This window comes from Dendrobium catenatum, unplaced genomic scaffold (assembly GCF_001605985.2).
Source record: "Dendrobium catenatum unplaced genomic scaffold, ASM160598v2 fragScaff_scaffold_986, whole genome shotgun sequence".
NCBI lineage: Eukaryota > Viridiplantae > Streptophyta > Magnoliopsida > Asparagales > Orchidaceae > Dendrobium > Dendrobium catenatum.
In genome coordinates, this window is record NW_021319448.1 from 879,143 (window position 1) to 890,892 (window position 11,750).

The 11,750-nt window shown below is 36.4% G+C and overlaps 2 protein-coding genes and 1 long non-coding RNA gene across 3 annotated transcripts in view; all 3 read right to left on the minus strand.

Moving 5' to 3' along the window:
* The window catches only part of LOC110114177 (U-box domain-containing protein 51-like), a 13,204-nt gene extending 8,906 nt beyond the window's left edge, over nt 1-4,298 (minus strand). The window contains exons 1-2 of the mRNA XM_028697639.1: nt 4,071-4,298; nt 9-533 (exon numbers count right to left, since the gene is read on the minus strand). Of these exons, the coding sequence (XP_028553472.1) occupies nt 9-533; nt 4,071-4,298 (753 nt within the window). The remainder of the gene's footprint in view (nt 1-8; nt 534-4,070) is intronic.
* A 752-nt stretch (nt 4,299-5,050) lies between these two features.
* Nucleotides 5,051-5,923, minus strand: LOC114580373. Its single transcript, XR_003701752.1, has 2 exons — nt 5,862-5,923; nt 5,051-5,775 (listed from the first exon to the last, which is right to left on the minus strand). It is a non-coding gene; the product is annotated as an uncharacterized LOC114580373 (long non-coding RNA).
* Nucleotides 5,924-6,990: 1,067 nt separating this feature from the next.
* On the minus strand, nt 6,991-11,266 carry LOC110114302 (putative disease resistance protein RGA4). The gene is made up of 2 exons (XM_020847141.2): nt 10,678-11,266; nt 6,991-10,580 (listed from the first exon to the last, which is right to left on the minus strand). The coding sequence occupies exons 1-2, from the start codon at nt 10,984-10,986 to the stop codon at nt 7,188-7,190; spliced, it is 3,702 nt and encodes a 1,233-aa protein (XP_020702800.1). The 5' UTR covers nt 10,987-11,266; the 3' UTR covers nt 6,991-7,187.
* Nucleotides 11,267-11,750: the final 484 nt, after the last annotated feature.

Below are 11,750 nucleotides of genomic sequence, written 5' to 3' on the forward strand. Positions count from 1 at the left end.
ATATAAACCGTATCAGTTAGAGAACCATGTAAAAAAGCATTAGAAACATCTAATTGATGTATGGGCCAATTTTCATGTAAAGCTAAGACAAGTAAAACGCGAACCGTAGGAATTTTAGCAACTGGACTAAACGTGTCAGTGTAATCAATACCAAATTCTCTATTATATCCTAAGGCGACAAGACGAGCCTTATAGCGAGAAGCAGTGCCAGAGGAGGTTCTTTTAGTGCGATATATCCATTTGCATCCAAGAATGTGTTGATCCGGTTTTGGAGGAACTAAGTCCCAAGTTCCTTGAGATTGTAACGCCTGAAACTCTTGAGACATAGCGGTGCACCAATGTTCCACTTTGCTGGCATGAGTGTAGGAGGTCGGATCAGCATCAGTTAATTGATGAGTGAGATCAAACATGACTTTGGGCTTAAGATGACCGGTTTGCCGCCTAGTTTTCATAGGATGAATGGGAGCAGTAGAGGTAATAGGAGTGATAGAAGCAGGTTGAGGTGAAGTAAGAGGTCTGGAATTGATGGAGATCTGCGGAATAGAGGAATTCTGAGTTGTATTACCCGAAGAAGCCAACTTCTGAATTTCTTGGGATGTCGGAGAGGTAAGGTGATTAGAAGTATTGGGCTGGCGTGATAGAGGAACCAGAAGTAAAGGAGGCAAATCTACATGGGTAGACTTAACCGAGGATTTATGAACAGGGGAATCATTTTGATAGGGAAAAATGTTTTAAGTAAACACCACATGTCGAGATGTAAACACACGACCGGTAGAGGGATCAAGGCACCTATACTCTTTTTGTTGAGACGCATACCCAATGAAGACACACGGTATGGACAAGGGAGAAAGTTTTGATTTAGAGTAAGGTCTCAACCAAGGATAACAAAGACACCCAAAAATTTTAAAATGAGCAAAAGAAGGTTGTTTCTTGTATAAAGTTTCAAACGGAGTTATGTGATGAAGATTGGGTGTAGGCAACCGATTTATAATATAAACAGCCATATGTAAAGCTTCAACCCAAAGTGTTAAAGGAGCATGGCTATGAATTAACAGACTGCGAATAGTTTCTAAAATATGTCTATTTTTACGTTCCGCAACACCGTTTTGAGCAGGCGTATAAGGGCAAGTATACTAATGATTAATGCCCCAAGATTGACAAAAAAACTGAAAGGAACGATTTAAATACTCACCACCGCCATCTGTACGAATAGTTTTTAAAGTCGTTTGAAATTGACATTTAACCATGAGACAAAACAGAATAAATTTGCTAGTAACTTCAGACTTTTGTGTTAACGGAAAAACCCAGCAAAATTTAGAAAAGTCATCAATAAACGTAACAAAGTAGCGAAAAACTTGAGAAGAAATAGTAGAACAAGGTCCCCAAACATCCGAATGAACTAATTCAAAAGAACAAGTAGATCTAGAAACAGATACAGGAAATGGTAATTGACAACTTTTAGCCAACCGACAAGTGTTTTAAGAATGTAAAGAGCCTACATTACACGAATTAAAAGGTAAAACAGTAGATAACAGTTTTAATGTTGATCCGGACGTGTGCCCAAGTCGCAGATGCCAAAGATCTGGGATGGTGTTGATGGACAGCAGAGCAAGATCTGAAGCTTGAGTAGTTGGACGAACAGAATACAACCCTCTATGGCAAGGGCCTTGAAGAAGAACGTGACCTGTCTTCAGGTCCTTTATTTGATAGCCATTAGAAGTAAAACAAACGATGCAGTTATTGTCGCGAGTAAGTTGGTAAACAGAGAGTAGATTAAAAGAAAGATTCGGGACATGATTTATATGATTTAGAATGAGGTTACCTGATGGAGTTGGGAGGATGCTGTTACCCGTATTTTGAATTGATAGCTGACGGCCATCACCAATCATAATTTGAGAATTATCATCATATGACTCCACAACACAACATATATGCACATGAGTTTGAATGGGAATTAGTTTTTTTTTAAAACTTTTCTATCATGGAGTAAAGCTTATGTGCCATCTGCCAACAAATATCTAAAAGACTTGCAAATATGTAATTTGGAAAGCAACAAAGTTTACAACAATTCATGTTTTAGATTACCTCTTATATGATAAATTCATGCTCTCATTGTATTGATTCTTGCCAAAAGCCCAATGCTAATGATTTGCTTTCATGGCGCCAAAAGGATATAAAACTCGCAATCATTCAATATATTCTCCAAACATGACTAATGAAACAAATTGATTATTGTAACACCATATGAAATTCTCCCAACTAATCTCAACAATGAAAAGCTAAACAAACATTTGATGTCTTATCATAAGAGAAATATAGATCTAATTCTTACCCCAAGAACAACACATATATTCGAAGAATATTCACTTCCATAATTCCAACAGGCTCAAGGATTTCTTTCAAAGAAGAAAACATATAAATATGCTTCAAAGCTCCTCTACTAAATGATTCATTAAAATAGGGAGAAGTGATCTCCATTCTCTAAATATTCGCATGCTAAGAAGTAATTTCACATTGTTATTAACTACAACAATCATGGAAACAATATATGCTTTAGCAATTTACCAACATCGAAACAAGAACAAAGCCATGAATCATGATAGAGATGCTACAAATCCCTATCCAAATTTTATGCTTAACAAGATATATGAGTGTTTAAAGAAAGAATATTTCATTTTTGTTCCACTTTGCCTTTGCAAAGGTAGACAAAACAATAGCATAAATATAACTTCCAATGGCTTTCCCTTTCATCACTTAGCGAATTTTCATCCAACAATGGCTTGTTTTAGACAAAACTTGCGACACCTCTTAACATATAATGGTTGTGATGTAAGACATGTTTTATAACCAAATGACAAGAAAACAATTATTCAAAGAAGATTAAATAGCAAAGAAGCCATAGGATCGATATGTCATGAACCACAATTTACAATCTCCCCCACTACTCTCATAGGAAATATTAAGCATGCAACATGGAAGAAATTAGAGAGGGCCCTAATAAATATAGCCATGTCTAGCCTTTCGCCATCGTGAAAAGACAATCGACAAAAGATCTTCCTACTAAATGTGCTCATGAAACATTTGGTGAAGGGATTCTCATACAATCTTTGAATTTCATAGATTGCAATTGACAAAACACCACAACCCTCTTCTCATGGCATTTAGTCGAATACTTAAAGTGCATGATTTTATAAAGGAACTACAAGACCTCTCATGATCCCAAACAATTAACACCTAAGGCTCTAAAAGATGAATCATAAATCAAGAATAATTTTGACATATTAACCGTTCATTCTCAAACAACAAACCATTTCGTTGATAACACAACCATTCATGATTAACAACAACCTTCCACAATTTTAAAAAAAAAAGAGAGCCTTGAGGCATCATTGAATATCCAACCACATGTAATAAAACTAAGAAACAATAACAGAAATTGAATGCTTCATCAAACTAGAGACCAAACTCTGAAGACAATCAATAGACCTCGAGACCCCTCATGTAAGCAAATACTCATGGCTTTCTCTTGGGAGCATTCCACCAAGCACTTGAAGTGCAATGCTCATAGAATCGTATGAAACCAACTATTATACAAAGAGATTTATACACCTACTGGGTCACAATCTAACCAATGATCTATACAAAGAAACTCTTCAAGACTCAAGCAACAACCATCTCAACAATAAGTACACATACATGGAACAAAATGAAAACCCAACTAAATTTGATTCTCAGATTTTTGCAAGGGAGAAGGAGAAGAAGACTAGGAAATAGGAAGAAGGAAGAAGAGGAGGAAGAAAGAGTAGGTAAGGAAGAGGCAGAAGAATACTCACAGCGGAGTTGGGTTTTGGGGAGGACGACGAGCCTCCTGCTCGTTGCTGGTCACGCGAATGGAGGGAGACGGAGGAGGCGGGGCTGGCACCTAGGCGTTCGGCTCGGAGTGGGTTCGGTCCTGGAGGTCGGACGGGAGCAGGGAGGTGCGGCCTCCTGGTTCAATCCGAGCGGGAGAGAGAGAGGGATGCGGGAGTTTGGCTTCGGGTTCGGTGTCGGTCTTCCCTGGATCTGCGAACCGGAGTGGGAGATCGGGTGGGGGAATTCGGCTTAGCTGGATTGTGCGAACAAAGAAGAGCGAGAGCGAGAGGACAGGGAGCTCGGGCTTTAGAAGGGGAGACGGGAGCAACAAGATTCTTGGTATTACTGATCAAGAATTTGAGTTGAGGAGTTATCACGGTGAGAGAAGAGGAATCGGAAGCAGGAGTTCCTATTCCTTGGAAAGAAGAAGCCGATTGATCGGCCATGGAAAACGATCGATAAACGACAGAAGCAGAGAAGAGAGAAAAAAAAATTTTAGAACCTGGAGAAATCCCGCTCTGATACCATGAAAACCTGTAGAGCGATGAAGCACACAGGAAAGACGACGGGAAGAAAAACAAAACAGAGAAAATTTTATTGAGTAAAAAACTGTCTCAGTACATAGCTTAGGACAATATTTATAGACGCAGCTTATACAATTCTTTACCAATTACAACAGGACACGTAAACACACTTAAATATGTGTTTTATTGTTTTTAGAATAATCAATGTCTGTATCATTTAATACTTCTCTTATCCATTGATCCAACCATGTTTCAAACCATGCATTTGGAAAAACCAACTACAATTATGAAAAATTCTAGAGTAATGCAGAGAAATTTAACAAATTCTTTTTAAGTATGGAGATACATATATGATGAAGAGAAATATTCAGACATTCATGTAACATATTAACATGTCAAACACAATTTCAACTATCAAACGAGGAGCTAGATGCAAATAATTGAATCCCATATTTTTTATGACACTTATTTTGCACAAAATTTAAGGATAAAAAAAAATAAACTAATTTAATATAAGCACATGATTCTGCAGCAAATCAAATAAAAAAAATGTAAGATTTGAAGTGTTATAGTTATTTTACATCCATTTTGCAGCAAATCAATAAAATGGTAAGCCAAGCCATATGATTTACTTTATCCCTAAGAAATCGGCCCCAACCAAGATTTATTCCACGAATAGAAAAGGTAAAATTTGATGTAACTGTTAAAAATAAATAATAAAGAAAACTTTGTGAACAATACTTGTGCACCGAACATGTCGGAAGAAAATACAAAATGTGTAAAAAAATAGACTGTGCCCTCATCTTCTCCTTTAATCAGGCAGTCTTCCCAAGGATTTGATATCCCATCATTTCTAATCATGATTAGCCCCCATCCATGAGTTGTTTCATCTTTTTAATTGGAGAAAGAAAGAGCCAGAAAGCGAGAGAGATTTACCATTGATGAGACAAAAAGTTCAGATGCTCTTGCCGTGCCTCAGATTCCAGTAACTATTGCGAATAAACAGCAATGACTCTCCCATTTCTTCTCCCGGATTGGAGAACAAGAATAAGGGAAACAATTACGAGCTAAAAAGAAGAAATCCGAGATATGAGAAACGGCTCAAGCCATGTCGAGTAAAAATTTCACTTGCCTAACTATTTTTTAAATACTTGGGGCAATTTGGTATCGGATTTGAAGCTGGATTATGCTGATTTACTGAATATTCAGCCAAACAGTTTCGAGCGCACGGTAAATCCGAGTCCCGCAAAAATCCGGTCGGTGGATATAACCATATTTACGGATTCACGAAATTCTTCCTCGACGAGCAAGCGAGCGAGCTCCGGTCTAGCTTGAAGGAGGAGGCGAAGGTAATTACCTACGCAGCGAGCGAGCTCCCGTTGTGACTTCCGATACAAACCTAAGAAGGATGCGAAGAAACTGCTTTAGCGACTGTATCAAAAACAATTTCACGCGAAGCCAAAGTAGCGACGATGAAGAAATTACGAGGAAAAGCGACAGAAGAACAGGAAGCAGATGAAAAGCAAACCTTGATAGCCTCCTAATTCCTAAATAAGAAATTAATTTAAATTAGCATAGTTAATATAATTTAAATATTAATAATTTATTAGATTAATTAAATAATTAGTAGTGTAATTATGTAATCTGATTTATCATAATTAATTGATTTGTAGCATAATTGATCGTTAAATTAATTTAATTAGTATAATTTAAAATAAAAATAGTTAATTATTAATTTTAGAAAAAATAATTAATAATTGATCAATGAGATAATTAGTAATTAAAACTAATTATATAATCTTAAAAACTTAATTAAATCACTAATATGAATTTTAGTTAAGTAATTTCTAATTTAAAAATAAAAAATAAATTAATTAGAGTATAAGAATATAATTACATAATTAGTAATATAATAAATAATTTGATAAATAACACCTAAATAACTTATTTCATAAAATAGAAAGTTTGAAGCTTGTTATTTAATAAATAGTTTGTTAAAAAAAAGATAAAATAGTAATTTAATGGTATTTAATTTTTTATTTGATGATTTATTTTATGTTAATTTATTAGTATTTTTATTGTACATAAGTTTTAAAAATTACTTATATTTTTATATGTTTATGTGAAATGAAAATATCAAATAAATAGTTGGATAGATAGATTTGAACTTTTTATATTAATATTTATATTTTTATCCAATAATTTAAGTAATACTTAATGGATTACACCAATTTTTATTAAAATCTATAAATTTAATTATGCATAATAATAAAAGTTATATATTTAAATTATTAGTATCAAATATATAATTAGTTGAGTCTTATTAAAGCTTAATTTTGACTAGAATTTGAAAAGGAAACTTACAAATAAGTTTAAATAAGATTTAAAATTCAGGAATGATTATATTGAGCTTGAAAAAAAAATGAATGAATTTGATCAATGTAGTACTAAACTTAATTATATGCAATATTTTACATTGTAAATAACAAGTTCATTATTAAAAAATAAAATAAAATTTGCAATCAATAATCTTCAATACATATATCTTCTTCTCAATGTGTCTAAAAAACAAAAAAATCAGTTGTCTGTTACATGACATATATATAACAAAATATTAAAAGAAGAAATATTTTTATATAAACATTGATACATAATAAAATTGAGTACATCGATCAAATGATACAAACTGGTTAATGCTGACATTGCATTCTTCACATTTCATATATATCAAGGGAAACAAATAAGATAAGAAGAAGGAAGTTTGCAGCTTAAGCATTTTGAAATTTTCATTAAAGTAGTTGGACCCAGCTCTTATCTTTTGGGAGAAATAAGGATAAGAGGAATGTGAGCAATCTTGTGCCGATCAGAGCCTCCATCCTCTCGATAGCGCTCTTCTAATTCTGGATGACATCCCCAAACTGATAGACGTTTCAAAGAGGGAGGAAGGTTCGGTAATTCCCGAAGCATAGGGACATTATTAGTAAATAGAAAATGAAGTGAGGATAAGCTTTCCAAGGAGGAAGGGAGAGACTGTAAGGATTTGAGATTTATAAATTCCAGCTCACAAAGAGATGAACTAACTTTCAGAAACCACTGCTCCGCCTCATTTGGAAATGAAACCAGCTCATCATTCTCCGCAATAATCAGCATTTTTAAGGAAGCGATACTTCTCAATGGCTCCATTAGCAACACCGATGGATCACTTATACGGAGATAATTGAGTATGACATGACAATTATTAGTGGTTTGCATTTCTCCGAGAGAGACCAGATTGGGGCATTTTATAATAGATAGTTTCTGAAGTGAAGATAAGCATTCCAAGGAGGAAGGTAGAGACTGTAAGGACCCGAGATGCATATAGTTCAGCTCACAAAGAGATGCACTCACTCTCAGAAACCACTGCTCCGCCTCATTTGGAAATGAAATCAGCTCATTATTCCGCTCAACAGTCAGCTTTTTTAAGGAGGCGATACTTCTCAATGGCTCCATTAGCAACACTGATGGATCACTTATGGTAAGGTCGCTGAGCATGAGATGGCAATTATTAGTGGTCTCCACTTGTCGATATCTTCCCATAGAGATCAGATTGGGGCAATTTGTAATCGTCAAGTATCTTAGTGCTGCAAGTCTTGCTATTTCATCAGCCAGAGGAAGAGATGTAATGTTTGGACAACGAAAGACCTCTAATGTTTCAAGGGGAATAGGATTTGAATTGCTACAAAAATTCAAAGTCGTCCACCCAATTTCATCAATCTCCAAGCTCTTGAGCTTAGAAGGCAAAGAGGGCAACTCTTTCAACTTCGGGCAGTCGCGTAGATATAATTTAATTAAGCAAAGAAACAAACATCCATCTTCAGCAGCCACTCCTACCTCAAACCAATCCTCTAATGCTTCTAATCCTTTAATAGATAACACCTCTAGCAATGGAAAGGCACGGTATGTATCATTCCCATTAACTTTACTTTCGAGGCACTGTACTTTCGGCATGTTATCAAGTATCAGTGACTTGAGGAAGGGAAGTTGCCCAAAAGGTGGAAGAGTTTCACACTCCAAGCAATCTGTCAATTCGATTTTCTCTATATTAGAGATCAGATTGACATTCTTCATCCATATTGGAGACCTTGCACCCATGTATCTATTTATGCTCAAATTCCTTAGACATTTTGGTGGCTGAAGGTTGTCGAGCACGTTCTCATATAAATTGATGTTCCTCGAATCAGTGCTACTCCAACATAAGGTTAAATCTGTGAGCCTCCTCTTAGCACATAATTTGGCACTACAGGCCTCCTCGACTTCTTTAACATTTTCAAGGCAATTGATTCCTAATATGCAAAGATCATTCATATTCTGCATCTCCGCAATTCTATAACCACTCGCATCTTTGAGATCAAACATATATAGTGCTTGAAGAGACTTTAGCTTCCCAATCGCATATATTGATGAAATATAATTCCCCGGCAATATCAGGTAACGTAAATTAGAAAGGTTATTAATGTCACTCGATAAAAAATCGTCATCAAATTTACCGTGTCTTAACTCACTTGAAATGATTATGCTTTGCAAGTGATAGAGATTACTTAGAGATCTTGGCAACATAGTCAAATTATAACAATCAATCTTTAACCATCGAAGATGTGTCAAATTTCCAATCTCCTCGGGTATTATTTCCAAATTTTTTGTAGTCCATATGCGTAATAAGCGTAGGCTTTTTGATGCTTTGAATATTTCAATAAGTGTATTGCAAAGATTCCGATTAGAAGCTTCATAGAACAAGAAAAGGGAATGCAAATATTTGAACTTCCCAATCATTTTTATGATGTCTGAATTTGAAGTTCGAACAGACAAGTGTCGAAGAGTCTCAGGAATAATAGAAGGCAACTTTGTACCATCCTCAACTCTTAAGCATCCATGCATGGAAACTGATTGTGCCAATTCATGTATTAAATCATGCATCTTGTAGTATCGTCCAAAATTTTCATGATCAAACTTATCAAAGAATGATTTTTTAGCCAAAATATCAAAATACTTCCCTCCAATATCCTCTATTGTCCATTCTTGATCATTAGGATGCTGAATGAAACCCAAAGCAATCCACATTGTGACTAGATCATCTTTATTAAACTCATAATCTTGTGGAAATATAGAACAAAATGCGAAACAATTTTGTAGATGTTTTGGGAGGAACATATAGCTCAATCTTAAAATGGGAAAGATGTAATCCTGGCCCAAATTTGGACTTACAAAATCACTATTTAAAACTTTTGTCCAATGTCTTTCATCCAAGCTAGAATTCAAAACACCACCGGTAACCTTGGCTGCCAATGGAGATCCTGTAAGCTTTTTAACTATCTCTCCAGCAATGGATCTTAATCTTTGATAATAATTAGGATTCTCTACATCAGCAAATGCATGAGAGTTGAGGAGCTGCAAACACTGATCTTCCTCCAAGCCCTCTAATCTAAATATTTCCGTCTTCTTTTTAATCACCTTTGCCATCATCGTTGCAACTGAGTCCATTCGAGTTGTTACCAAAATCCCACTACCAATTTTCCCATAAACTAGAGGGGCGAGCACCTTCTCCCATTTGCTGATATCCCGGTTCTCCTCTTCCTCCCAAATGTCATCTAGAATAAGTAAGAACTTTTTGGACATAATCTCAGTCCTAAGACTATTTTGAAGTGCATCAAGTGTGTCGTCCAAACGAGGCCTCTTCTTCTTAAGAGTTGATAACATATCTGCAATGACTTTTTTCATATCAAAGTTGTTTGAAACACAAACCCAAATTTTAAGATCAAATTCCTTTGTAACTTCATCTTCATAGACGTGTTGCAAGAGAGTTGTTTTCCCCATACCACCATGGCCCACTATAGATAGAAGAGAAATGTTTCTGTCCCGATTCTCATTTGATAGCTTCTTCAACCACTGCGTAACAAACTCCATAGCCTCGCCTCTACCGATGAGATCATTTGTAGGCAACGATCCTGTTTCACGTGCTTTGTAGAAATCAACCTCCAGCTCCTTGTGTTCCTGCTGCGTGCTGTCTAAAAGATGAAAGAAAGGAGTAACATCAGCCGAAACTTTATCAAGTTTCTGCACAGCCTCCTCCAGTCGCATCAAGTTGGGATCTCTTTTGATAGCACGTTCGCCAATTTTGAGAATTTTACGAGCACTTTCATATACGAAGCTCGGCAGGAACTTTCTTTTCTGATCATATTAATTAGAAATACATTATCAAATAAAAAAATAAATATATTCGCGAGCAGAATCAATTAAATAGGAAGCAGGCGGTGGCGGAACACACCTTTGTTTCTTCCTTGTTTTTGAGGAGCTGTTCTTGATGCTTCATGTATTCCAACTCATCGAGCACATCATCTGCCTCATCAATAGCATCTCGGAGCTGCCATAACCATTTGTTGAAAGCTGGGTTCTGATCGCTGATTTGTGCTTTGTTAACAGCAAAGTTCACGACAGCTTGGATCTTCGGGTGGTTCTCTCGCAGGCTTTCCAGCTCCTTCTTCATGCCCGTCTGCCATCCGACTTGCTCTTCCAGGTAGTCAGAGCAAGCGTTGATGATCTTGTCCATGATTGGACCAACAAACCATTCCGCCATGGCACAGATGATCGAGGTAGAGAGAGCAGAACAACTGAACAGTAGGAGAAACAGAGAATGATTGGAAGAGATGAAGATTTTTATAGTCTCCAATATGAGAAATGATTCTGTGCGGAGTCCTCACGCAGAGCCTAGGATGCCTTGGTTAAGGGGAAGCCTTCATGTCGACCGTTCCTTTGAAATCCGACGGCTTCGTGGAGATGTGAACAGCGTAAGTCAAGTAAACGGCGAATAGAAGAGGAAGCTGCCGCATCGTCGTAAGTTGACGACTAAGGGTGCGTTTGGGGGCAAATTATTGGGTCAGGTGACCGAACACAGAGATAGATTCGGATAATAATAAAATATTATTTTAAAATTAGCGCAACTAAAGCGCAACTAAAGCGCAACTAAAGCGCAACCAAAGCGCAACTAAAGCGCAACCAAAGCGCAACCAAAGCGCAACTAAAGCGCAAGTCAAAAAGCGCAACTAAATCGCAACCAAAGCGCAACTAAAGCGCAACCAAAGCGCAACTAAAGCGCAACGTAATTTCTTTCCAAATGGTGACTTCCGATAACCTCATATGGCCTCACGCTCACATCTTGCATATCTCGGATAAATTTCAGGCGGTTCTAATGTCGCATTATAAGTGAGCTTTCGATTATAAGTGAGCTTTGGATTTCACATTTGAGCTTTCGATTATAAGTTATTTTGAATGAATCCACTATTATTTGCATCTCATTATAAGTGAGCTTTCGATTTTCAGTTTCCTTGGCTTCCGTATTCG